Here is a 27,781-nt window from a genome sequence, read left to right as displayed (position 1 = left end):
CTCCAGGGCTACGTTCCCAGAGGGGCTTTGATCAATTCCAGTTGTGGCCTTGAGAACACCGGTGACGGTGAGAGCTGGCGTTCCTGCGGCCGAAGGGGCCTCGCACCCGGCTCCCTAGGCCCTCCCTGCGGCGCTTCGTGCTCTTATAAGGGAACGAGCTGAAAGAACCCGACGCCCTCCCGGCCTCGGCGCTCAGCACGTGGCCGCCAGGTCCGGGCGACAGCACCCCCTGCGCGGACTCCATTTCCCAGAATGCCGGGGCCGTGGCGTCACCCACGCCGCGCGGTCGCCGAGGCAGAACCCCAGGGCATGCCGGGAATCTCGAAGTGCGCAGGCGCAGCTTTCCCCAGGGGCTCCGGTTTTTCGGCCCTTTGTTCTTGGGGCCCCGCTGGTGGAGTGTGGGCAGGGCAGGGAGGTGCGGAGGGAGTCAGTGCGCAGGCGTGGCCCCACCCGGCCCGGCTAGGGAGCCCCTCCTCCTCCTCCTTACCCTCCCCGGCGGAAGACTTGTAGGGACCCTGCCGGGTTAGTGAGCAAGGGAATGTCCGTGCAACCGTGTGCGCGTGTGCAAGCGTCTGAGTGTGGGATTGCTTCTGCAAGACAGAAGAGGGTTGGGACCGGTGCTTGGGTGCAAATCTGTGTGACGGGGGCGGGGGTGATGGAGTGTGTGTGCAAGGTGTGTGCAGGGTGTGTGCATGGGGGCTGTGTGTCTGAGTGTGTGTGCATGTTTGGCCAAGAGTGTGAATGCACGTGCAAGTGTGCGTGACAGGGAAGGGACTGGGGGCTGGTGAATGTGCATGTTGCCAAACGTATCTGACGGGGGAAGGGCTGGTGAGTGTGTGCAAGTGTGTAAATGTATGTAAGGGGGGGGGCGGAGTGTCCTTGAGTGGGATTGCACGTGCACATGCGTGACGCGGGGAAGGGCTGGTGTGTGTCAGCTGGACCAGGCCCGCCCCCAGGCCTGGTGTCCTGCTGCCGTGGGATGTCCCTGGGGCCCTGGAAGACCTGCTGGAGTCAGGGAGGCCTGAGTCTGTCCTGACTGTGTGACCCTGCCTGCCTCAGTTTCCACATCTGTACAGTGGGGGTGCCAGCACTCCCTCCCTCTCTCCCCCCCAGGTGGTTGGGAGGATCCGATGAGATCTTAGCACAGTGCCTGGCATACAGTAGGTGCTGTATAAATGTCGTCCAACCCCTCATTTCCCTGGAGGAAGAGTGACAGCATCTGAAGGAAGGGGGTGAGGGCTGGGGCTGGGGGGCAGAGGGAGCAGGGGAGCAGCTGGACAGCTCCCAGGGGGCCAGGGGACTGGTCACTGCCCGGGCATCTGGTCCTTCCCGGTCCTGGGCAGCCCTGGGCGGCTGCTGGCTGTCCTGGCCCAGCCTGCTTCTGTCCCTTAGTCAGGAGCAGAGGAAATGATCACAGCTGGCGCTGCCCTGGCCCTTTGGGGGCCCCACGTACTTTACAAATCTCAGGTCCTGGATTCCTGGCAGCAGCCTTGTGAGGAAGGTGCCCCGTTTTACAGATGGGGAAACTGGGGCAGCCAGAGGGGAAATGACTTGCCCAGGGTCACCCAGCCCATAACTGCCTGAGGCCCCATTGGACTCAGGTCTTCCTGCTTGCATCCCTGTTCCCATTCCCGGGATTCAGATGAAGGCCCTGTGATCTTGAACCCAGGCTTGCTGGTGCCCCAGGGGCTGGCCCACTGTGAATGGAAATGAAACCTCAGTGAAGGAGTATTAGATTAGCAAAGCCTGTCATGTGCTTGGGGTCCTAGAAGGGACTTCCTGGCCTCCCCAGCTGAGGCCCAGGCAGGGAGACTGACTTGCTCCCAGGGACAGTGGTGAAAAGTGGCAGGGACAGGATCTGAACCCAGATCTCAGCGGGCAGTGGGTTGGCTTCCCGTTGCTGCGTGCTGGCTCCCACACATGTAACATGTGTGTGCCAGCAGACATGCATGTGCATGTGTTAGGATGCTGACCTTGTAAGGTCACCAAATTTTAACTAGAAGGGACACAAGGTCATCTGGTCCAACTCCTTTGTTTTACAGACGAGGAAACGAGTCCAAGAAGAAACTGCCACATGACGGAGCCAGAATCTGAACCCGGGTCTTCTGAGTCTGCATCCCATGCCCTCCCATGTAGGGTGAGCCCTGTGGCTGACTCAGCGCCATCACTGACCACAGCAGCTCTCCCCAGGCCTTTCCTGGAGCATCAGAGGGGTTCTCCTGCTGGGAAGGCAGAGTCTGGAAGCCTGAGGGGAGGTCTCAGCTAAAGGGGCCCTTGTTTTTGAGCCCCCTGGCACCGGCTCAGGGAAGGATCTGTCCCAGCCAACTCCTTTGACCCAAGTGTGCGAGGCCAGATGCCCCTCCTGAACCCACGCCAGGCCCGGAGAGGCGTGGTAGGGGTGCCTCTGGAGGCCCGAATGTTTGCGAAGAGAGGTGAGCATTATGGGAGCCTGGGGTGGGGCGGGGTTAATGGGATCCCAGAGCTGGAAAGGACCCCCAAAGGCTGCTGGTCCAGCCCTTGCATTCATGGTCACCCTGTTTGTAAGGTTCAAAGGCAGGATTTGAACCCAGCACCTCTGACTCCAGAGTCCATGTTCCTTCTACTGTGCTACCTAAGACACCCATGCCAATACTGGAACTGTCCATGTACATTCCTTTTCTCTCTTTTCTCTCCCCCTCGCCACTACCTTTTATAAACATTCTGGCACTGCCCAGTGATGCTTAGACTTCCTTCCTCCACCCCCTACCCCCTGCCCTTATAACAAACACAGATTTGGGGTGGACTCCATCAGGACGGTGGCTCGATTCTCTCCATCTCCGTCCACAGCACACGATGGAGGAGAGCGAGAGGGAGCCCAGCTGAGGCTTGGCCAGCTTGGGTCAGGCGTAGACAAAGGGGGCCCTCTCTTGGGAGAAGAGGAATGTCGTGTTGAGCTGGTTCAGCAAGGGGTCAAGATGGGGAAAAGAGGGGAGAGAGAGGGTGTGGGAGATAACCAAGGGCTGGGTGAAGGTCTCGGGATGGGCAGAGCACAGGCAGGGGGAGGGCCGGGATGCTGATAGGTTGTGATCGGGTGAGGGGATGGTGACCTGTTGGTGGGTGGCTGAGGTGGTCTGGAGGTCATGGGAGCTTGGGGGATTTGAGAGAAGATCAGTAGGAAGGCTGATGTCCCCTAGTGTGTAGGGGAAGAGGGAAAGACTGCCCCATGAGCTGGGCGCTGAACTCCCTGAAGAGTGACCCTGGAGGTCGCTCGTTTCTCTGATCCTTCATGTCTTTCTTTTCCCTCAAATTTCTTTTTTTTAACATCTTTTTTTTAACATTTTGAGTTCCAAATTGTCTGCCTCCTGCCTCTCTCCCACCCATTAAGAAGGCAGGCAATACTCAAACACGTGAAGTCATGACAGATGTTTTCTATTTTTAGCCATGTTTCAAAATAAAACAAAGCAAAGCAAAATAAACAGGAAAAATCAAGAAACTAAAAAAGTCCATTTCACCCTGGAGGCAGAGAGGTCCTTGGATCATTTTCCTTATCCGAGCAGCTCAGGTTTCCAAGTCTGATATCCTTGTGATATCGCCTCTGCTATGTATCCTGTGCTCCTGGTTCTGCTCGCGTCACTTTGCATCAGTCTTACGAGGCTTCCCAGGCTTCTCTGAAGTCGTCTCCTTTGTCGTTTCTTATAGCACGGTAGCGGTCCGTCACAATCACACAGCTTGTTCAGCCGTTCCCCAGTGGATGGGCATCCCCTCTGTTTCCAGTTCTTGGCCACCACAAAAAGAGTGGCTAGAGAAATTTTTGGACAGATAGGTTCTTTTCCCTTTTCTTTCCTTATTTCTGATCTCTTCAGGTGAAGTCCCACTGCAGGGTCTGTTTCCTCCAGCCACTAAACCCCATACAGGTTCACCTGGGCTGTTCTCTGTAATATTGGAATAATAGCTATATGTGTGATATACCACATATGGATATATTTCATATATGTGTGTGTATATATATAGATATAATGTATATACACATATATGTATATACACATACATATGATTTGCAAAGCACCTGACGCATATAAATCCCACAGGTGTGGGTGTGGGTGGGTATTACATCTTTATAATTGTCTTGTGACCAGCTAGTGGAGCGACCATTTCTCTGTGGTTCTGGGGAACCAGAAGCACAAGAAACTGCATATAATATCAGACGTTGGATGAGCTGATGAGCTTTGACATTTGCTTTACTTTTGTCCCTTTGGTTAAGTCTTTTTTTTTCTTTTTTTCTTTTTGGTGAGGCAATCAGGGTTAAGTGACTTTCCCAGGGTCATACAGCTAGTAAGTGTCAAGTGTCTGGGGTTGGATTTGAACTCAGGTCCTCCTGACTCCAAGGCCGGAGCTCTATCCACTGTGCCACCTACCTGCCCCTTGTTTAAGTCTTACTAAAAGGGATGGTTCCCTGCGGGAGATAAGGTGGGAGATATAGTTGGCATCAATACCAGAAGATATCAAGAGAAATTTTTTCAAAGAGTCGAGGTGACAGAAGGTTTTTCCTGGGGAGGGGTACACTCTTGGGAGCCCCGGTTGGGTCCCATCCTCCAGCCTGGTGTTCCTCTTCCTTCTTTGCGCTCAGGATTGTGGTTGGGGTGGCGCTGCCCTTCAGCCTTTCCTGGGATGGTGAGCAGGGACCCAGGCAGTCCTGCTGGTGAGCCTTCACCTCCAGAAGCTCTAGCGTTGGCACTCTGGGTTGGTGAGGCATGCCATCCCCCAGCTGGGCCAGGCATTCAGCTCTCCCTGTGGCCCCTGTAGCTCTGGGCCATTCCCACCAGGTGGCACTGCCACTCAACATGTTTTTGGCCAAGCCTCGCCTGCCATTTCATCAAAGTCAGAAACTCTCCATGACCAGTCCCTGGGGGCTCACAGCTCATAGGTAGCTTGGAGTCTTGGAGATGTGCCTGGGGCACTGAGAGATCGTGACTTTGCGGTGCTCCAGAAGCCGTATGTCAGTGAAGGGACTTGTACCGGGCTTCCTGACTGCAAGGCCAGCTGCATCGCCACAACACCATGGAGCTCCTTACCTCTCTGGAGGGTAATGCTAGGGGCTCTTGAAATCCTGAGATCACAGGGGCAATGGGGCTGTCAGATGTTGAAGGCCAGAACCCTTCTCTCATGCCGCAAGGCAGCAAACATACTCCTCAGCCCTGCTTTCATCTTGTGCTCTGCTCGTGTGAGTGGGACCAGCTTCTCTGGGGAAAATTCCGCCCCGGGGAGCGGGGGAGCTCCAGGCCCGTCCTGGTCTCTCTCACGGCGTGTCTTCCTCCTGCAGCTCTACCTTCTCAGTACTCTGCCCTTCCGCTGGAGAAGACCCTGAAGGAGGAGGAAGCAGAGGATGAAACAGTGGCTTCTGGCGTCCTGACCCCTGGTCGGTCACAGGTAAGTTGGCTTTGACTCTGTCCTGAAATGCTGTCTCTGTTCTCAAAATGTGCATGCCACTTTCACTTCCTGCCGCCCGGCCCAACCAAGCCCCATGCAGGTGCCTGATCCTCAGTCGTCTTACCCCGGAAGACTCCTGACTATCTCGGGGTGTGAATGAGAGCCCATAGTCCTTAGAGTGGAAAGGAGTTCCAGTTCCTTGACTTCTCTTGTGTCTTAGGCCTCCTCGATAAGCAGTCTCCTAAAGCCCATAGACCTTTTCTCAGAAGGCTTTTATGTACATTAAATGAAACACAGAGAATTAAAAATAATAGCTCCTAACTAGCATTTCGGTGGTACTTGGAACTTTATAATTATTATCTAACTTTATCATCATAACAACCCTGGAAGGAAGGTGTTGTTATGATCCCCATTTTACAGATGAAGAAACTGAGGCAGAGGTTAAGTGACCTGTGCATGGTCACACAGCCGGTAAGTGTCCATGCCTGGATTTGAACTCAGATTTTCCTGACTCCAGGCCGCTGCCCCACCTAGCTGCCTTTAGAAGGAAACCAATCATATTTAGATTAAATTCACAGACCCCAGGTTAGGAACCTCTTATCTAATGTAACACCCTAATTTGAGGAAGCTGAAAGCCAAATAGATGCAGTGACCAGGCCGAGTGTCCAGGCCTCAGTCCTCCAGCCCACCAGACCTTTTCAGGAAAAAAAGCCTTCACCTCATAGGGGAAGGTGCTATGATTCTACTACTGCTACCAGGCCCCTCAGCAGTAATGGGTTACTTCTTATCTTTAAAAAGATAATCAGTTTTGTTATGTGATGTTATCTGATGCTGTTCTGGTCCCCTGATTACCAGGTGATTTCTTAGTTTTAACAGGATAACGATTCAAGACAGCTCCAAAGGACTGATGACGAATAGTGCTCCCCACCTCTAGAGAAAAAGTTGATGGAGTCTGAATGCAGATTCAAGCAGACTTTTTCACCTTTCTTTATTTTTCTGGTTTTCTTTTTGTTTGTATTTTCTTTTGTAACGTGGTTAACAGGGAAATATTTTACATGACTGCGCATGTATAGTCTATATCAAATTGCTTGCCTTAAAGGGAGAAAGGGAGGGAGAGAATTTGGAACTTAAAATGTGGGGGGAAAAAAAAGAAGGTTAAAAATTTTGGTTTACATGTAATTGAGAAAAAATAGATTAAAAATTAAATATGAAAAAAAAAGACTGGAAGCCTCTTGAAGGCAGAGTCTGCTCTTGACTTTTTTCCCAGAGCAGAGTACCTGGGACATATTAAGTACTTCAATAAATGCTTGACAGTTGGTGATTGATTGGGGAAAAAAAAAGAAAAAAATTAGTCTTGATACACAAGAGATTGATCTCATAGGTTTATAGCTGATTCCATCCCCTTTTACAGATCAGGAAACCGAGGCCCCGAGGTGAAGGGACTTCCACATCCCATGGCTCCAGGCCCAGCATTCCATCCCCAAGGCCTCGGAGTAGCCACAAATCTTTGGCCTTGCTGGGTTTCCCAGGGCCCACCATCACGGTGAAGTCACTGGGTGTCAGACGGACTTGCCCTCTAGCCCCTCATTTTCTGCAGGGGGAGTTTGCACCTGAGCTCAGTTATCTTTCTGGGGGTTTTTAAGAGGCAGCTAGGTAGGGCACTGGGAAGAACTCGGGTTCAGGAAACCCTGGGATCCAGTCCAGCCTGAGATACTTACTAGCTATGGCCCTGGGCAAGTCATTTTACCACTGTCTACCTCAATTTCTTCAGCTGTAAAATGAGGATAATGATAGCCCCTACCTCCCAGGGTGGTCATGAGGATTAATCGTTGCGAGAGAAGATTTGCAAAGCTTATTTGCAACCCTTAAAGTACTATATGAATACTAGTTATTATTGTTAGTGTTGTTATTATTATTACTATGAGCCCCGCCAGTGTGGTAGGAAGTATTGTTTCCCGTTGTCTTTGGTTACGTGATGAAAACCCGACTGCTCTCTCCGCAGCAAGATGTGAATCCCCTTTCCTTCAGCTGCATTTCCCTTGGGTCTCTGCTTTCATTTATAGCAAGAACGTCAAGGTCGATGTGATTCGGTTACAGTCTGCTTTTGATTTGCTTCCATTTTTTATGGTTATTGTTGAAGTAATCAAAATAAAAGTGTATCATTATGAAATCATAAAGAAATTCCCGTTTTCTTCCATGGGACAGAGTGAAAAGACCTGGATTTAAATCAAATTCGGTGGCTGGGATCTGCGACCTCCTAGACCTGTGTGACCTTGGTCCATTCACTTATCCTTCTAGAGCCTGTTTCCTTACCCGTAAAAAGAGGCAGTTTGACTATAGCTGTATGTGTATATTCCTTTTTTTTGAGGGGGAGGCAGTTGGGGTTAAGTGACTTGCCCACAGTCACACAGCTAGTAAGTGTCATTTGTTTGAGGCCGAATTTGAACTTGGCTCCTCCCGACTCCTGGGCCAGTGCTCTGTCCCCTGTGCCCCCTAGCTGCCCCTTCTAGATGTGTATTCCTATGGAATGACTTTAGATTAGTCCTGGAGAGAGAGTTCTGTGTCATCTCTAATCAGAGATGTACCTTGGGAATGTGATTGGGTTTTCTTGGCGTTCTGAACGCTGAGTGCTTTGAGAAACGGCTGCCCACCTTCCTCTCTGTCTCCGTGGCTGTGCGAGGGGGACGGGGCCGGGATGAGCAGGAATCTGTCTGGTGTTTCAGGAATTGGTGACATTCAAGGATGTGGCTGTTGACTTCACCTGGGAGGAGTGGGAGCTGCTGGAGCCCGGTCAGAAGGCCCTGTACAGGGATGTGACGCTGGAGAACTATAGAAACCTGGTTTCCCTGGGTAAGGACAACCTCTTTCTTTAAAAAACAGATTTTTATCAATGTTCTTTGTTTTTACATTATCTAGATTCCCCTCTGCATCCCATTCCTTTCCGCCTTTCCAGATAGCCATCCCTTATAATAAAGAATTTTTAAGAAGAAAAAGAGGTGGGGCAGCTAGGTGGTACAGTGGATAGAACACCTGGAGTCAGGAGGACCTGAGTTCAAATCCGGCCTCAAACAAATGACACTTAGTAGCCATGTGACCCTGGGCAAGTCAATTAATCCCAATTGCCTCACAAAAAAAAAAGAAAAAGAGGGAAAAAATTTGGCAAAATTGGTTGACACGTTCAAGAAGTAGAATTTTATATGCAGTGTCCCACACCAATGGATCCCAATTTCTGCAAAGGCCTGGGAGGGGGAGATGCCTTCTCATGCTTCTTCTTTGGGGCCGAGTTTGTTATATTTTTGCAACATTTTGTTTCATTTCTTTTGTTTTGGTCTTTCCAGTTACATTGTCGTAGTCATTGTGTAGTTTGTTTTCTTATCTGTGCATCAGTTCACAGAAATCTTTCCATGCTTCTTTGCGTTCATTATGATTGTTGTTTCTTATAGTTCAGCAACTTTCTGTTACATTCAAGTACCACTATTGGTTTAGCCATCCCCAAGGCAGCTTTGTTCTCTGACTCTTAGGATTGTATTGCCTCCTGTGAGGTATCTGAAGTGCATAGACCAGCTGTGGGGTGGCAAGCAAGGACCAGATATTTGTGATGCTTCAAGAGTAAGAGACATGTGGGCAGCTAGGCAGCGCAGTGGATAGAGCACCAGCCCTGGAGTCAGGAGGACCTGAGTTCGAATCCGGCCTCAGACACATAACACTGACTCTGGGCGTGTCACTTAACCCCAGTTGCCTCACCAAAGGGAAAAAAAGAAAGGAAAAAAAGAGTAAGAGACAGGCCATCGTGGCCACTGTTTCCAGATGAAAGGTCTTGACGTCCGTCTAGAACTTGTCACAATTTGGCCCTTATGGGGCTGCCCCTAAGGCTTTATGTTCCCTACCCCCTGTTCCCCCATGTCATTCCTACTAGCCCAGCATCTCAGTGCAGGTGCCTGGAGATGAGGCTTCCAGTCAGTTCCTCAGGTATTATCAAGCATCTGGGTGCAGAATGCTGTGTACAATAAAGGGGGAGCCCATGTTTAGGCAAGCATGGCTGCTGCCTTTGGACTTCCAGCACAGCTGGGGGAGACCACCCTGACCCAAATTCTTGTCATTTGATTCTTCTAGATGATGTTCTTTGACTGGAATTCACAAACTGCTCATGTGAAATATTACACAATAAGTGTGCCTTGGAGAGGTGCAGAGTGCTTCTGAGGGATGGAAGGTTATTACTGTCAGATGAAGGCTTTTGGGAGCAGGTAGCGTTTCAGTTGAGCACCAAAGATCAGGAGATGTTGGGCAAGTTGGAGCTGTGAAGATGTGGAGGAAACCAAATTGTAGAGGCTGGACTAGGGACACAGACAGTGAGCGTCATCTGGAGTGCAGAGTGCATGGAGGGGAGTTTGAAATGAGGTCAAGAAGATGGGTTGGTGCCAAAATCTAGAGGACCCTGAATGCCCGGCTGAGTAATTTGAATTATGCTCAATAGCAAATATGAGGTGGTCCAGAGATTTTCAGTAGAGAAATTACGTGTCCAGTCCTGTGCACAAGGAGAATAAGTCTGCCATTGGTGCAAAGTCTAAACTGGAGGAGTGAGAAAGTAATAGGCAGGATGACCTGCCGGGACCTTATTGCAGGAGCCGAGGTGGGTGTAATGAGGGCCTCTCTGAAGAAGGTGGCCATGGAAATAGAGAAGAAGGAATGAACGGGAGAGACGGCAGCTTGGGGCCGGAGACATAGAAGAGGGAAAAGTCAAAAGTGACATCGAAGTTTCAACTGTGAGACCCTGAGGGGACCACAGGGCTATTGGAAGAAATAATGGAAGTCAGAAAGAGAAGCAGCTGTGGGAGAGGGACCATCGTTTAATGGATCACTAAGCATTTATTAAGCACCTAGTGAGTGCCAGGCACCGTGCTGAGTCCTGGCTCTGGACACGATGTGTTTGAAGTGGCAGCACGTTGGGTAGAGATCTTGTAGGCATTTGGAGATGTGGGCTTGGGGTTTGGGGCAGAGCATGTGGAGATGTGAAGACAGGCAACCATTGGTGCCATTGGAGGGAAGGAAATTACTTCAGGGAGTGGGGGAAAGAGGTTCAGAGCAGAATCTTCAGGGAAAGGTTCTCACCTGCGGGCCCTAATTATGATCCCATCTCCGCTGCGGGGCCCATCTTTCGCCTGCCCGATGTCATTCAGAGCCCCTATGTGTCATTGTTGCCACGTCTACCTTCCCTGGAGGAGGAAGAGAGGAGAATTCCCTTTTGAGAAGGCTCTCTGTCCCCAGCATTTTCCTACTTCTTCCTCATGAGCAGGACATCCTGTTTCCAAACCCAATGTGATCTTCCAGTTAGAGCAAAGTGACACGCCGTGGCTGCTGGAGAGAGAAGCACCGAGAAGCATTTTTCCAGGTGAGGGAATGGATTTGAGGTAGGTGGGAGTCAGTGCAAGCAACAGGTCACAGGGTGAGTGGGGCATGACATGTCTGAAAGCCGTCCTCAAACACACAGTGCAGAATTGGCGTGTGTGTGTGTGTGTGTGTGTGTGTGTAAAGTTTTCCCAATGTGGGGCTTGTTTTATTTAGCTCCATGTGGTTTTTGTGACAGGGGCAGTTTTTCTTGTTTTCTCCTTGTGTGGGGGGGAGGGGGCACAGGGGTTGGAAGGAAGACGAGAAGGAGACGAGGCGCTTCCTTTGAAAAAATAAATTTAAAATTAAAAGGAGACCTCTTTTTCAATCAAGTGGCATTTCTGAGGTGCCCACTATGTGCCGGGCCTTGTGTTTAAAGGTCCCAGACAGGTCGAGGTCCGAGGCTGGGACGTCAGCCCTTTCGTAGACCGTCGCCTTCTGATTCCGCTACCTTCCCTCTGGTGGTTTTTCACAGTATTGTCCTGTCTATAACTTGTACGGATCTAGTTGTTCACATGTTAAGTCCCCCATCATCCTGTGAGTTCCACAAGGGCCGGGATTGTCTTTGCCTTTCCTGATAACCCCAGCCCTCAGCACAGTACCTGGCCCATAGTAGGTGCGTAATCGATGTTTATTGACTGACTTATTCTTTGCCTGAGTCAGTAACTTTCCTGGCTTTTTCTCCATTATCCTTCCCTCTGTCTCTGAGAAACTCTTAGTGTTTCCTTATTTGTACAGCTTCCCCTTGCACTCAGCAATTGCCCGCCCCTCTCCCTTTAAGGACCCTGTTCCCAGGATCATTTCCTATTGGTGTCTTACGTCCCTGTTCCTTTTCTTCCGCCTTCCAGGATCCTTAGGCTACCCGGTACTTAAAAGGAACAAGGAAATCCTTCTGTCCACTCTCAGTTTCTTCCAGTTTTGTCTTTCCTTCACTTGCTGGAATCCTCCTGTGGAGAAGCTCTGTCCACCGTCTCCATGTGCTAGGTTCTCATTCTGTTCTCTTGAAGTGCCATGATCCGGTCTCCACCCCAACTACTCTATAGAAAATACTCTCTGAAGATAAGTCGTTCTACCTACATTCCCTTCCAAGGAGGAAGCCAGTGCTCAGTGGATAGAGTGTTGGGCGTGAAGTCAGGAAGACCTGAATTCAAATCCAGCCTCAGACACTTCCTAGCCATGTGACCCTTGGCAAATCACCTCACCCCTTCACAAAATGGATGCATTAGTTCCATTGGAGAAGGAGACGGCAAACCGCTCTAGTATCTTGGCCAAGAAAAGCCCAAATGGGGTCACGAAGAGTCGGACGTGACGGAACGATAAACCTAAATTCAAAGGCTTTTTGTATTGTCATCAGCCTCTGCCTTGTGTAATGGTGTTAGGCAGCCCTTTATCCATTGGGCTTAACAAGCATTTATACAGCATCTGAACCTTGCAAGGCCCGGAAGATACAGAAACAAAAACAGGAAATGAGTTTCTATCCTCCTTGAAGACTTGATGCCTAAAAAAGATAATTTAAAATTAGATACGTTGAGAAGGGGAAGAAACAAGGTAAAGGACCCCAGGCAGGACACTCCCATTAAGCACCTTGAAGGCTGTTGGTGGTTCCGATAGTCAGAAGTCAGAGGGTATGCCTGCTAGGCTTGGGGGACGCAAAGCCACAGAGACTAGAGATCTGAGCTGATTCAGAAATCCACTAGGAGCCAGGGCTAGATGGCGAAGGACTTGGGAGTTTTGCCTGAAGTCAGAGTCAAGGTCCCTGGCTTAGAGTTGGCAGATTCCATTCTCTTTCCTTTTTGGGTAGCCATGACACGGGTCATTATCCAGTCTTGCAGGACCTTTCCTCATCTGCACATCGTTTGTACTTCAAACCTGGAAGTGGGATGTGAAGAATAACGTTTACATAGACAAGTCTGTAAAGTTTGGCAAGTGCTTTATATCTGTTCTCTGAGGCAATTGAGGTGGCATTTGAGATTTGGGAGTCAGGAAGTCCCGAGTTCAAATCTAGCCTCAGATACTTACTTACATGATGCTAGTTATTTCCCCTCTGCCTCAGTTTCCTTACCTGTGAAATCTATAAAATGAAGATGGTATTATCCCCTACCTCACAGGATTCTGTCACTGATCATGCCTTGCCACACTCCAACCTTGGATTACTCCCACAATCCAGTCTTCACCACTGTTCATGTGCTGCTCAATGCAAGTGGAGAGTCATAAAACCAGGGTGATGGGGTCTACTACAAATGTGGGTTAGACAGTCTTGACTGGACCCTTACTGCAACACGACAATCTTTTGATACTTCTCTAATGGATCGGCACTCCTACTCAGCACGGCGATTCCAAACCTTTCCGTTCTTCCTCACGGCCCCCATTACTTTTCTTCCTGCCACCCTGGCAGCTGAGGACAGGTTGAGGCCATTCCACAAAAACTCCCTCTTCTCCCCCTTCCTCATCTCACATCACCAAGATGCCTTCTGCTACTGTCTCCTTGTTCACCCGTGTCTCACAGGAAGACGGGTCCTCTCCCCAAGGGAAACGCTTCCCTGTGCACCCTGTCACCCGTCTTTCCCCACTTCTCCACAAGATTGCCCTTTCTCTAACGATCCCCACTTTCCCACTGTCTAATCTGTAATCTCTCCACACCTTAGCTCCTTCCCTGCTGCCCACAAACACAACCATAGCTTCTCTCTCCTTAAAAAGTCTGCACTTTCTTTGGCTGGTTATCGTCCTCTATCTGTTTTTGCCTTCTCAGCCAAATTCTTTGAGAAAGCTGCAATCGGTGCCACCTCTCCCTGCCTTGTTCTTTCTCTGCCGTCTGGCTTCTGATGACGTCCTCCGATTGAAATTACCTCAGAGTCCCCAGGGGCTTCTTAAATACCAAAGGGAATGGGTTTTTTTTTTCAGTGCTCATCCTTCTTGACCTCTGCACAGCCTTTGACGTTGTTGAATTCCCTCTCCCCCCTGTCCTCTCTCTTCTCTGGGTTTTTGGGATGTTGCTGTCCTCCATTTCCCCTAACTTCTTTCCTGAGCTCCAGTCTCACAGCACTAGCTTCCTCTTAGATATCTTGAACTGAATGTTCTATAGACATCTGAAATGAAACAGATCTCATTCTCTTTCTCCCTACAGCCTCACTCACCTCCCCCCGTCCTACTTACTGGGAAGGGCACTGCCTTTCTCCTACTCACCCAGGAACGCAAGCTTGGGGTCAGCCTTGACCCTCATGTCTCCTTCACCCTTCCTATCCAATTCAGCCTATTGCTGTTACTTGAACTTAATGTTCTGTTTCCCGAATCCATGCTGTCATTGACTTGCTGCCCTCCATGCCTAGAATATTCTTTTTCACCTCTGTCTCTTTGTTTTCCTGGCATCCTTCAGGACTCAGGTCAAATCTGACCTGCCAAAGGTAGTCTTTCCTTGTCCCTCTACACCACCCCCCACTTCTAATTCTTTCCCACTATTGCATATTTCAAATGTATCCCATAAATACCCAGTATATGCATAGCTGTGTGTATGCTCTCTTTTCCATTAGACTGTGAACTTCTTGAGAGCGGGGCTTGTCTTCTGCTTTTTTCTGTCTCTCCAGCATTTAGGACACATAGTGGGTGCTTAATAAGTGCTTACTGTTTGATGACTGACTGTGGAAAAAGGAACATTTACATTTTCTTGTTTCTTTCAGATTGGGAGGCCAGGTTTGAGACCAAAGAAACAGTTTCGAAGTCTTATTTCGCTATCGAAAAGCCATTCCAAGAATCCTGGCATGGTCCCTGGGGTTCTCATTGGGGGGAATCCTGGGAATGTGGTAGCAGGTTGAAGAGGCAGCAGGGGAGCCAGGAGAGAAATTTCAGGCAAGTACCATTTGCCCACAAGAAAACTGATGAGCCAAGAAGTCAGGAATGTAATAACTTTGAGAGAAGTTTCTGTTCAGACCCAATTCTTATGACACAACAGAGTGCCAGAAAGAGTCTCCCTAAGTATGATTCGCATCAACTTTTCTTTGAACAACATTCTGACCTAATTCAACTTGATAGGATCACCTCAGGGAAAAAACCTGGTCAATGTGATGAATGCTGTATTACCTTAACTTACCCGTCAGACCTTGTTCAGTGTCATAGAATACTTAATGGAGAGAAACCCTATGCATGTTATGAATTCGGGAAAACTTTCCACCAGAGAGACCTTACCCGAGATCAGAAAACCCTTATTGGCGAGAACCTCCACATATATAATGAATGTGGGAAAACCTTCAGTGATAACTTAACTCTTACTCTACATCAGAGAAGTCATACCAGAGAGAAGCTCTGTGATTGTGATGTATGTAGGAAAGCCTTGAGTGACACCTCGTCCCTTCCTCCACATCAGAGAGTTCCAATTGGAGAGAAATCCTACAAATGTCCTGAGTGTGAGAAATCATTCAGTCAGTATGCAAGCCTTATTAGACACCAGAGAATTCATACGGGTGAAAAACCTTATAAATGTAGTGAATGTGGAAAAGCCTTCAGTCAGTGCACAAACCTGATCCGACATCAGAGAGTTCATACTGGAGAAAAGTTCTTTAGATGTCATGAATGTGGGAAGACCTTCAGCAACAGTTCATCCTGCAGTATCCACCAGAGAATTCACACTGGAGAGAAACCCTATGGGTGTGGTGATTGTGGGCAAGCCTTCAGTCAGCAGGGAAGCCTTATCCAACATCAAAGAATTCACACTGGAGAGAAGCCCTTTAAGTGTAAAAAATGTGGAAAAGCTTTCAGCCAAAACATACACCTTACTCAACATCAGAGACTTCACACCGGGGAGAAAATTTATAAATGCAATGAATGTGGTAAAGCCTTCAGCAATAGCTCCACCCTTATTCTACATAATAGGATTCATACTGGAGAGAAACCATATGAATGTAATGAATGTGGAAAAACCTTCAGCCAGTATACAACTCTTATTCAACATCAGAGAATTCACACTGGAGAGAAACCCTATAAATGTAACGTGTGTGAAAAAACCTTTAGCCAGAGTACCAGCCTTATTCGTCATCAGAAAATTCATACTGGAGAGAAACTCTGTGTATGCCTTGAATGTGGACAAGCCTTCAGTCAGCAGGGAAGTCTTACTAAACATCAGCGAATTCATACTGGAGAGAGGCCCTATAAATGTAATGAATGTGGGAAAGCCTTCACCCAGAGTATGAACCTTACACGACATCAAAGAATTCACACTGGAGAAAAATTATATAAATGTAATGAATGTGGAAAAGCTTTCAGTAATGGCTCGTCTCTTACTCAGCATGAGAGGATTCATACTGGAGAAAAACCCTATAATTGTAGTGAATGTGGTAAGGCCTTCAGCAATAGCTCATCAGTTACTCAACATGAAAGAATTCATACTGGAGAGAAACCCTATAAGTGTAATGAGTGTGGGAAAGCCTTCACTCATAGTATGAATCTTACCCGCCATCAGAGAACTCATACTGGAGAGAAACCCTATCACTGTAATGAGTGTGGAAAATCTTTCAGCCAGAATATGAACCTTACACGACATCAAAGAATCCATACTGGCGAGAAACCCTACAAATGTAATCAATGTGACAGAGCCTTCAACCAAAGCACGTCTCTTGCTGAGCATCAGAAAACACATAGGAAAGAAGCTGGGAAATATAATAAGTGTAACCGGGCTTTTAGCTGAAGTGGATACTATCAGGGAATATGGTTTTTTGTTTGTTTGTTTGTTTATTTTTAAGTGGAAAAAAGCTCATTAATCATTGTGAATGTGGGAAAGCCTTACCAGAGAGCAGAGAGTTTTATCTAGTGAGAAGTGCTATAATGCTGTGAAAGTGAGAAAATCTTCAGTTATGATCTAGTCCTCAACTAATGTCAGAGCCTGAGAGAGAAAGTCCCTCTGGCCATGGCAAATTCTCCTTCTCACTTTTCCTTTACTGCTTTTAGTGAACCTGTGGTCTCACTGACAGAAATATTCTTTCCATCACCGTGGATTGCTGCCCGTCCACACATTGTCATTGTTGATCATTTTCATTTACGCCATCCCGTAGAGGCCCCGAGCCTACGCCGCCCAGAGAATTCACCTTCTGTGGAGGCCTTCCTCTGGTTTCTTCCATTTTGTAAGTCCCTATGGAGTGTCCATCTGTTGTCTTTCACTCTTACCGCATGAGCTGCCCTTCCTGTCCCTCCGCCCCAATTTCTGGCCTTATGTTTCCTTAGTGATAACCCTCATATCATTGCTTGAGCATAGCTCATCACTGAAAATATCTTACAACTTATGCCATTTCCTTTGGGTCATCTGCAGCTTTGTTTCTTTGGAGATGATGGTATTCCAACATCCTTATCATCTACAATTTCTGCTCCAGCGATGTGTTCTGATGGAGTAATTCAATAGACTAACCACCCACCTGTATGTCATAGTGTGGGCAGCAGAAAATTTTCATCCATTTCCTTTTTCTAGTATCAATTGTTAATCCATGCTCTTTAATAATTATGGGTCTTCCTGAGAAGGCCCTGCGATTTCCAGATTGCCAGGGGGTGGCAGGTGGGGCAGAGTAGGATGTAATCAGATTAGACAGTGTCATCCGCAGAGGGGAGTGCCCAGAGACCAGTATCTTCGAGTCAAGTCAAACCAACAGACATTTATTAATTATTTCCAGTATGCCAGGCACTGTGTCCAAGTGCTGGGGAAATGGAAAAAGCAAGGAGCTCACATCCTGGTGGAAATCTTTCTTTATGGAAATCTTACATCTGCAGGAAATCCCTTCTCCGTTTATACCTAGTGCAAGTCATCCACCATGACGGTGGCAAACCCGCAGACCTTGGCAAGTGCCCATCTCCTTGTTGATGCCTCATAACGTGAGTGATCGGAGGACTGTTAGAAAGTCATCTTTGTGATTGTGTTTGTCAGAGAATCTTACTTATATGATCACTACGTATGCATGAGAGCCTCCTTTTGGGAGAGGGGCGGGGAAGACCCTTGGAGACTGCATTTTGCTCTGCTTAAAGTGTTTGATTTTGTTTTTGTTTTTGTAATCAATGAGCATACACTGGGATCTTATATTCTCTGCAGCATTCAGTCAGTTAACTGTGTAACTAAGGGTATTTGTTGTCTGATGCAGAGAATTTTTTTTTTTATGAAAGCCTGTTTGTTACATTTTAATTGCAAGTATCTGTAATATATGCATGTAAATCATTATAATTGTATAAGGATGAGAAAGTAGGCATGTGGGTTTGTAGCAATTGGTGTTGTCTCGAGCCTCTTCTGGGCATTTGGAGACTAGCGGTCTGGGCTAACTCCATGGCCGCCCCTGTGGTATGCCACGTGTCCTCGGTTCCCGTTTCCCCCCTACCTTCTAGCAGGTTCCTACAGTGGTGTTACATTTGGGGCAGAGAAAGGATTAACACATTTCGAAGTGTCCTCGGCCGCTCTAGCTAGAAAAGCCCACCCTTTCCTCCTTAAATAGAAACCCCTCAACCTAAAGGGGAGAGGCTCAGTGCTTTGTATCTTTGTCCTAAGTGACATCAGGGATTTGGCATTTGATAAAACCCACTGTGAAGCCCGTAGTCAGGAAAATGAGAGTCCGTGGAGGCTACCCAGCTGAGACTGTCATTGCAATTCTTCAGTGCCTGTGTTTTCTTCCAATAAACTCTACTTTACCAGACAAACATGAATGACTTGGGTGATCGTTTCTTGCGTCTCTACTTTTGACACTGTGAGATAGGACAAAAGATTCTTCAACTGGGTTAACTTAACCAGAAAGTCTATTAAGTCATCCATTAAAGGGGAGAGCATAACTCAGGGTGGCCAACGTCCCCCTTCCCCACCCCATGTCTATAAATTACATATTTTCTAGGCTTCAAAAAAAGGAACAAGGAAGCAGTAGCTGATTGACCAGCAAGAAGGCAGTTTCCAGATTAAGACATGCGGATTGCTTGAGATGTGTAACAGAAGAAAACTCCTTACACTCCTTGCATCCATCTTTGGATCTGACTGGGTTTCTGGTCAGTATAACCTAGATCCTGAGTTATTCATTAAAAGCTCCTGGTCTCTAATCGGCAGATCTGGTTTGTCAGCCATGCAGGGCTAGGTTCAGATAATGCCATCAAGTTTTCCCAGAACATAAAACTTACTAAGTTGGTGGGCTGGGACTGAATTCCTACCAAAATTGGAAATTGATAAATAAAAGGATATAGTGAAAGAAGAAACATGACAGGGGAAGGATGATTTCCTCATTTGGGACTGGAAAATGGGTAGATTCCTGAAATACTATTGCCAGGCAGCTAACCCAAGTTATCTCTAGTCATGCCTTGGTATTCAGCATATCCTCCTATGTGGAAATGGCAGCAGCTGCTTTGGGACAGTATGGGAAACTGGAGTAGGATGGCTTCTCCTTTTGGTTTTGGACAAAGTCCACCATGAGAGGAAAACCAGCAGTACCCAATATTAAGGACTGATGGAGTCACTGGGTCAGATAACAGTAGTGCACCAGGAGAGCTTATCTATCTATACCAGGGATTCTTAGCCCCATGGATAGATTTCGGGGGGGGTCTACGAATGTGGATGGGGAAAATTATTTTACATCTTTATTTTCACAATTTAACATTTTCTTCTATCATAAATATAGGCATTAAACATTCTGAAAAGGGGTGCGTGGGCTTCAGCAGACTGCCGACACAAAGTTTAAGTAGTGCTGTTGGACTATACTAAGGCTGTGGAGAAACAGCTGAGAAACAGTGGGGCTGCTTATGCAGTAACCTCCAGAGGCATCTCCTTGGTGGAGCTGGGGCTATGCTGGGGATGGAATGGCATCTAGCTTCCAGACCAGGGAAGCCCTTCATCTTGCCCTTGGGCCTGACTCCTCTACAATGTACTGTCTTTCTGGTGGGCCTCCTGGCTTGAACACTGGACCATGGACCTAGACCGACATAAATCTAGGTACCGAGATATAGAACCTGGAAGAAGACAGGTGAAATGAGGCTAGAGATAAGAATTACACACAATGCATGTGATAAGACTTCTGGATGCCAAGGAAGGCCAGGAGAATGTGTTCTCTGGGTGTAGGTTCAAGGGGATTCTGTGAATATACTTAATGGGGACATAAAAAAAGGCACTTATTCAGCCAGATAGGAGGAAGAGTACTTATCGGCTGCTCTGGGCTTGAATGCATATGCGGCCCACTATGGCAGAGGGACAGGATCCTGCAAAGTTAGGAGGTGCAGTGATTCCTGAAAAGGGCATTTTCCTGGCTGTGGAGATGGGCAGAAGTCAATGGAGGCCGTTGGGTTCATGGAAGAACATTCCAAGCCAGGGCCTCCATTCAAATGAACGGAGGGAGAAAAAGGAAAAGGCATGAACAGGAAACGTATTTAGATGTGCTTCCTGAATAATTGATAATCCTAAATGCCTTTAAGTAACACAAATTCCCAAAGCACTGTAACAATCTAAATTCCGAGTTATCATAGAACTGCTGGCTGTCACAAAATTCTCGGTCAAAAAAGTGTTGTAATGGGGGGGAGATTCAGTTTTATTCTTTTCTTTCTTTTGGTCCTTAAATATATTACTAGAAATTAAGAAAGTAATTACATTCTGGAATTTCACAAGGTAGTGAATGTGGTAGTCCACAAACCTCCAAACGAATAGATATGAATGAATGATATATCTAATGATATAATAACATATAATAATGAAGCAGGCTTGAAATCCACACCCCTATTTTGGGCAAGGTTTCCCATATACTCAGTAGGATTTCCACAACACAGAAAACTCTTTTCTTTATATATGTGTATATGTATGGATATATATATTTCATTTTCAACATTCACTTTTATAAGATTTTGAATTCTAAATTTTTTCCCTTCCCTCTCCTCCCCCCTCCCCAAGACGGGACACAATCTGATATAGGCTATGTATGTACAATCACATTAAAGATATTTCCATATTAGTCATGTGAAAGAAGAATCAGAACAAAAGGGAAAAAAAAACACAAGAAAGAAAAAAACAAAGAAAATAGTGTGTTTAAATCTGCATTCAGACTCCGTAATTCTTTCTCTGGATGTGGAGAGCATTTTCCGTCATGAGACTTTTGGAATTATCTTAGATCATTGCATTGCTGAGAAGAGGTAGTCCATCAAAACTAGTCATCGCACAATGTTGCTGTTACTGTACACTATGTTCTCCTGGTTCTGCTCATTGCACTCGGCATCCGTTCATGTGAGTATTTCCAGGTTGTTCTGAAATCCACATGCTCATCATTTCTTATGGAACAATAGTATTCCATTACATTCATATACCACAACTTATTCAGTTCCCCAATTGATGGGCATCCCCTCAATTTCCAGTTCCTTGCCACCACAAAAAGAGCTGCTGTAAATATTTTTGCACATGTGGTTCCTTTTCCCTTTTTTATGATCTCTTTGGGATACAGACCTAGTAGTGATATTGCTAGATCTAAGGGTATGCACAGTTTGGTTGGCATAGTTTTTGGGCATAGTTCCAAATTATTCTCCAGAATAGTTGCATCAGTTCACAACTCCACCAATAATGCATTAGTGTCCCAATTTAACCACATCTTCTCCAACATTTATCATCTTCCTGTTTTGTCACGTTAGCCAATCTGCTAGGTAACACAGAAAACTCTTTCACAGAGTTGATAAGAATTCTAGGTGAAATTTCCCCTTCAATATAGACAAAACTTGGAAGTTTACCCAAACTGTTCATTCTCTCCTATATATTTTTTGTTGAAACAATTTTTAACCTAACTAGATTATAACAGGAATTGCTTTTTCAACAACATAGCTGGTATAATTGTTTACCAAATTACAAAATTTAGAACTATAACAATACCCCGAACAATATTATGTATTTAAAACTTGGAACAAACCCATTACCAATTTTGGTGAACACATTTCCAAATTAGTTTGCACAGAAAATCATTCATCTAGTCATTAATATGTTGAAACTACAATTTTAAACCACTTTGTATATTTTCATAATAGTCAAGATTTCAAATGAAAATTTGCTATCATATTAACTACCATTATTTATTATTGTTACCTGATTATAACCACATATACTTCATTAATTATTTAACAGTGTCCAAATTATCTAATTTTTAAAACTTAGATCCTTTTAAAAGCCTAATTCATATGCAAAAAAACACCATTTCTGCCTCACAATGGTCTCTCAAATTTTACAATCTAAGAGATTTTAGAAATACAGTGCAATTTAGAAATACAGTAATAACACAAACAATAAACTTCAGATGACATTGGTTGCTTTTCCAGATTATTACATATAATTATTGATTTTATTACTTTTAATATTTTAAAACTACTTCAAAGTTAACAGATATGGAACAATTACATTAAATCAGGGAGATCATAATAATGTTGTGCCTAGCATATGCCAATCATTTTGTTAAACACTGTACAACCATTATATCATTTTGATCGCACAACAACTATTTTTGTTTTTTCCTTTGCAAATCAGGAAATGGGACACAGAGATAAAATAGCTTGCCGTAAGTTACATAGCTGGTACATTTTTGCAACTGGAACAGAGGAGGTTGGGCTTACCAAGGGCAGAGGTTGGCTGGCTTCTCCACTCATAGTGCCACACTAGGCCTTCCAGGGGCACCTAGATTCTTGCAGGCAGCAGCTGGGTGCTGGGGAAGGGGCTGGGGTGACTGGTGCCAGGGCCTTCCGAGTAGTGATAATTTTTGGTGGCAGGGCTCAGGGAATGCTGACTGGGGGGTGGGGTCTAACCCATCTCCCTTTCCCCCCTCCCTACTTCTGCAGACATTGCTGAGGCTGGGGCCCCTTTGCAGCTGCTGGGGCTGGGTGGGCAGGATGTACTGAACCTGGGTGATACTCTCAGGCTTTTCCTAGAGGGGTGAACTGCAGAGCGCCCAGGGGCACAGAACCATTGAGCTGACTGCCAGTGGGGCCCTCACTGTAGCTGCTGCCCCCATCCTACCACCAGGTGGGGAAGGGTGACTCAAATTCTGTACAATTCTCCAGCATTTTCCTCTCTTAATCTGATCTGGGATGAGAGGGGTCAACGGGGAGAACATGGGGCTTTTTACAGTCCCCGTCCTGAGAAGCACTCCTGACTCTGGGGGTCGGAGTTGGGCCTGTGAGCAGGTGCTTTAGCAGGGGGTGGATTACTGGAATTACCCCCAATCTCAGGAGTTTTGTCCTGCAATCTTAAAATGATCAATGTCTGAACTCCATAAGGATTAATCTCACAATCTCCAGAATCTGCTAAGATGTTCTGAGGTGTATCTAACTTTTTTTTCTTTACTGTAGCCTCAACATGGTCAGAGTAGAAGCAACAAATAAGTCTTACAGGCTTTTCTCTAAATAATGATGATGATGATGATGATGATGACCTAACTTGTCCTGCTTTCAGCTGTGACCTTAAAATGACAAGACAGTTCATTCATCTTTCTCAGTGCTTCTCTAACTACAGCCCTTAGTTTTTCTGGCTGGCTGCCTTTTAAATCTTCCAAGGTAACGGCATCGCTCACGGCTCAAACGTGACTCAGACATTTGACAACACAGAGACACAAACACAGACAATTAATAGGACAGATACAAAGAGAGGGTGCAATGAATGACAGGGAAAGGGCAAGTCCAAAAGCTCGGAGAGGCTTGTTGGAAATCTCCATCAGGAATAGGCTGTTACTACTCTGAGGAAGGGGGCTGGGGAATCTGCCAAGATCCAGGACGACCAGACTAGCCCCTGGACACCTCTCCCAGGTGACAGGGGCAAAGAATGGAGTTAGATCTTGCAAGCCTTCCTCAGAGGCCCCTGAGGTTGCTGACTTAAAGCGGCAGGTCCCAATGAAGTGAAGGTCAGGGAACTGAGGCCCTGTCAGGACTGTAGCCTTTAAGGGAAAGGGATTAAACGGTGTGGGAAAGAGCGCTGAAACTGAAGCAGCTTTGCAGATCGAAGAGAAGAGGCTTCTGGTTCTCACTGTACCATTTTCAGCACCAACAGTGAAAAACTTTCCCACTTTAGATGTCTTGTTAGACTTTAAACTTGATTTATTTTTCAGATTTCAGATAAAGGAATTTAGAACCTTCACCACAGAGGACCGAGGAAATAAAACCAAAGTGATCCCCGTGCCCAAGGAGGCCCTTCAACTAAACCCATGGAAGTCTGAGGACGACAGGTGGGAGTGAAAAGACTCACGCACACACGCAGCAATGATGAGACTCCAGGAAAAAACGATCCAGTGGTACCACCACACAACACGGTATTGGCATACAAACCCTTACGGATGTCAGCATCACACTTCGTGACTGAGTTGAAGGGAGCTTTGTGGATTCCACAGGATTCCAAACAGAAGGATGGTTGGCAGAGAGCTTCTGGGCACAGGAAATCTCATTGCCAATGGCAATGACCAGACCATCAGGGAGCTCAAAGCTCTTTTCCAGGGAAGAGCTAGATGCAGCAGTGGCCATCTCCTGCTCAAAGTCCAGGGCTATGTAACGCAGCTTCCTGATGTCACCTTTGATTGCTTACTCAGCTGTGATAGTGAAACACTACCCTCTCTGTCAGGGTCTTCGTGAGGCAGAATGTCAGGTCATAGCCAGCTGGATCCAAGCAAAGTATGGCATGTGGAAGGGCATGACTTTCTGTGAGCAGCACAGGGTGAACTTCAGGGGCCCCAAGGAGGTCACTGTATAGTATTATAACCGTTGGGGGGTGGGGGGAAAGGCCTGGCATGTGGTAAATACTGCAGAAATGAATTGTTGCTGCCTCTTTAATTGACTGTACTTACTCCATACTCAATACTGGATTTTCGATGTCGTTAGACAGAATGGCTAGAATGTCGAGGGAGATAGGATGACTGATTTTGCCTGTAACATCTTTGGAAAAGGCATTCTTTTGAACAGTTTTTCTCTTCTAACTTAAAAAACAAAAGCTGGTAAGGCAGGTTACTTTTGATCTGGATGCTGTTAGATCATAAATGTATCTATTATAGAATATTATGAAATACATGAAAAGTTAATGTGTATATTTTGGTGTAATTAAGAAACTAATGATAAGTGACTGACTGTTGGGAGAAAAGAAGAGCAAAATCCTCTTAAGAGCTCCTTGGGCTTCCTTTGGACTTCTTACTCAACCTGTGAAAAGATCTCACCAGCCCTGCTGACAGTGTTCAGAGACTATGCAATGCTGCAGTTGAAGGCACTAGGACCTCCCAGTCAAAGTAAGGAAACTTAGGGGTTAAACTTTAAATAAGAAGTGAGTTTCATCTGTCATCATTTAGGAAATCATGAAATCATATCTGTTAATAATTGGTATATAGTAAAGTTACATTTCTGAACCAGCTATTCACTGGGTGTAAACTAGCGCTTAGTGTATTCTGTGAGACTCCAGAATGTGCTGTCTGTGCCGACTGTCCTCCTTATCCAACATTCCACCAGCTTGGCTCCCCAACGTTTCCTGGGGTAGTTGCTCCCTTCTACTTACTCAGTGGATTAGAGCTTTCTAAGCCCTATTGTCAAGCTGTACTCTGAAGCCCACCTGCAGTGGTCAGATGTACTCCTCCTTCCTCTACCCTACCTACAGATGAGACCAAGTGGGGAGTTTGAAAACCTATTAAATAACTTTATTTAGATTTAATTTAGAACACATGTGCTTTCGGTAGATGTCGCCTCAGACAATTATACTGAATGCATCAAAAGGTTAATGACTATTGCATGAATTTGAACCAAGACTGTTAAAGATTATTGTCACATGAACACAATAATTATATTCTGCCCTCACATGATGAATGAAGTTCCTAGGGTTTCTCCCCAGTGTGAATTCTCTGATGTAAAGCAAGACTGGAGCAGAATTGGAAAGCCTTTCCACATTGATTACATTCCTAATGCTTCTCTCCACTGTGGGTTTTCTGATGCTTAGCAAGATGGGAACTTTGTGTGAAAGCCTTTTTACACTGATTACATTCAAAAGGTTTCTCTCCACTGTGGATTCTCTGATGCTTAGCAAGACTGGAGCACTGTGTGAAAGTTTTTCCACATTGATTACATCCATAAGGCTTTTCTCCAGTGTGGATTCTCTGATGTGTAGCAAGACTGGAGCTCTGTGTGAAAGTTTTTCCACATTGATTACATTCAAAAGGCCTCTCTCCAGTGTGGATTCTCTGGTGTGCAGCAAGACTGGAGTTCTGTGTGAAAGTTTTTCCACATTGGTGACATCGGTAAGGTTTCTCTCCAGGGTGAATTCTCTTATGTACATCAAGATTGGAACTCTGTGTGAAACTCTTATCACACTGATTGCATTCATAAAGTTTCTCTCCAGTATGGATTTTCTGATGGTCAGGAAGTAGAGATCTGTAGCAGACAGCCTTCCCACATTCATCCCATTTATAAAACTTCTCCCCAGTATGAATCTTCTGAGGTCTATCAGGATCTGAGCTCCAACCAAAGGCCTTCTCACATTGAGCATATGCATATCTTTTCATTCGTGGAGGAAATCGAGGCTGGCAAGGAAGAGATGAGTGATGGCATAAGGTTGTTTCATGTTTATTACATTCATCAGGCTCCTTTCTAATGGGACTTTGCTGATGAGGAGTACGCTTAGAGTTCTGACTCAAGGCCTTCCCACCTTTATTACTTACAAAAAGCATTCCTCCAGTATCACTTTTCTGATGTCTAAGGAGGTCTGAACTCTGGATGCACTGGCATTTCAGGAGCCTTCTCATGGGACTGGAAAAGCACTAGCCCTTCAGTAAAGCACTTGCTATATTCACTATTCTGAACACACTCATTCCCCGAGGTCATTTTTTTTACAGTGATTTAGGATAGAAGACTGTCTGAATCACTTTTCAATTTCATCAATTCACAGTCTCTCTTTGGATTTTTACCTACCTTGATATTAGAGTCATGGATTTCTCTCAACTTGAAGTCCCAGGGACCATCACTCATGAATCTGTGCAGGTCACATTCTTCTACAAAAATTCCCAGATTTCTGGCCATCTCATTTACTTTGAACTTGATCTCTACATCTGAAGAAAACAGACAATCAAACATATAGATACCAAAAGGTATACACACAAAAGTATATGCAATAGCAATGATTACTTAAGATTTCTGTGGCTTATGAGCTTCTCATCACCATTCCAAATGTAATAAAACTTTATGAATTCACTCTTGGAGTAAACATAGGCATTAAACAGACTATGTCACTGTAAGGGGAAGAGACAGACAGGCTATGAGAGTGACAAAGGAGAGGTACATTACATAGTGCTGGACCTATCAGAGATGAAACATTCACATTCTTCAAAAGCAGTGGCCCCAAGGCAGGGTCACTACCGGAAAACTCATCCTTAATAGAGTGACTCTCCTGTAAGGGAGAACAGTTTGTTGTTAACTTAGAGGAAAGTTGAGTCAAATCACAGTTTTCAACATTCAAGCAGGAGAGGAGTGGCCAACTTTCAGAGATTTGTTGTACAGCGCCACATTGACTCATCTGAGCCAGAACCCTTGTAAATATCCAAAGTTTTTCAATAAAAATGATGGGGAAATTCAGGAGCTAAACAAAAAATGAGAACTCTACGGGCCTACTGGCAGGTTACTTCATCCATGTCTAAGAAGGTCTTGGCTCAGTAAGAAGGCAGATGAAATTCAGTTTGGTGCTGATAGTAAAAATCCAAAGTGATTTTATGACGCCCTGGAGCCTATTTGTGGGCCAAAGCCCTTTAGTCCATTTCAGCTACTCAGTACTGATGGAGCCACATTGATTAGTGGTAAGGACATGATAGTGGAGAGCTGGGCTGAACACTTCCGTAGCATTCTCAAGAGCTCGTCCTCAAACACTGCTGCAGCTACTGACCATTTACTTCAGGTTGCACTCAATCTCTCTCAAGCCATTAGCCAATTGATGGGCATGCCCACAATTTACAGTTCTTGCCACCAAAAAGAGAGCTGCTATAAGTATTTTAAACATGGAATTTTTTTTCAATTTTCCTCAATCATCTTGCGG

At 46.0% G+C, this 27,781-nt stretch overlaps 1 protein-coding gene and 1 pseudogene across 2 annotated transcripts; one reads left to right on the top strand and one right to left on the bottom strand.

Moving 5' to 3' along the window:
• Window positions 1-444: 444 nt before the first annotated feature.
• LOC114037157 (zinc finger protein 2-like) lies at window positions 445-18,453 on the top strand. 2 transcript variants are annotated; one of them, XM_027853985.1, is made up of 6 exons: window positions 445-522; window positions 2,043-2,432; window positions 5,300-5,406; window positions 8,130-8,256; window positions 10,700-10,795; window positions 14,466-18,453. In XM_027853985.1, exons 2-6 carry the CDS (start codon window positions 2,354-2,356, stop codon window positions 16,463-16,465), a joined length of 2,409 nt encoding a protein of 802 aa, XP_027709786.1. In that variant the 5' UTR covers window positions 445-522; window positions 2,043-2,353; the 3' UTR covers window positions 16,466-18,453. The 2 variants fall into 2 exon arrangements, with proteins under 2 accessions (XP_027709786.1, XP_027709787.1); XM_027853986.1 differs by lacking the exon at window positions 10,700-10,795.
• Window positions 18,454-23,637: 5,184 nt separating this feature from the next.
• On the bottom strand, window positions 23,638-26,804 carry LOC114037156 (annotated as a pseudogene).
• Between the last annotated feature and the right edge of the window lie 977 nt (window positions 26,805-27,781).

This window comes from Vombatus ursinus, unplaced genomic scaffold, assembly GCF_900497805.2.
Source record: "Vombatus ursinus unplaced genomic scaffold, bare-nosed wombat genome assembly UNPS02010278.1, whole genome shotgun sequence".
In the NCBI taxonomy this organism is placed as follows: domain Eukaryota; kingdom Metazoa; phylum Chordata; class Mammalia; order Diprotodontia; family Vombatidae; genus Vombatus; species Vombatus ursinus.
This window is presented reverse-complemented; position numbering and strand designations above follow the sequence as displayed.

What these genes read in the sequence shown, in the direction of transcription:
- LOC114037157 (XM_027853985.1), top strand. Translation starts at nt 2,354, where the DNA reads ATGCCCCTCCTGAACCCACGCCAGGCCCGGAGAGGCGTGGTAGGGGTG. An exon ending in TGACCCCTGGTCGGTCACAG is followed by an intron (nt 5,407 to 8,129) that starts GTAAGTTGGCTT and finishes CTGGTGTTTCAG; the next exon opens with GAATTGGTGACATTCAAGGA. An exon ending in TAGAAACCTGGTTTCCCTGG is followed by an intron (nt 8,257 to 10,699) that starts GTAAGGACAACC and finishes CCTCATGAGCAG; the next exon opens with GACATCCTGTTTCCAAACCC.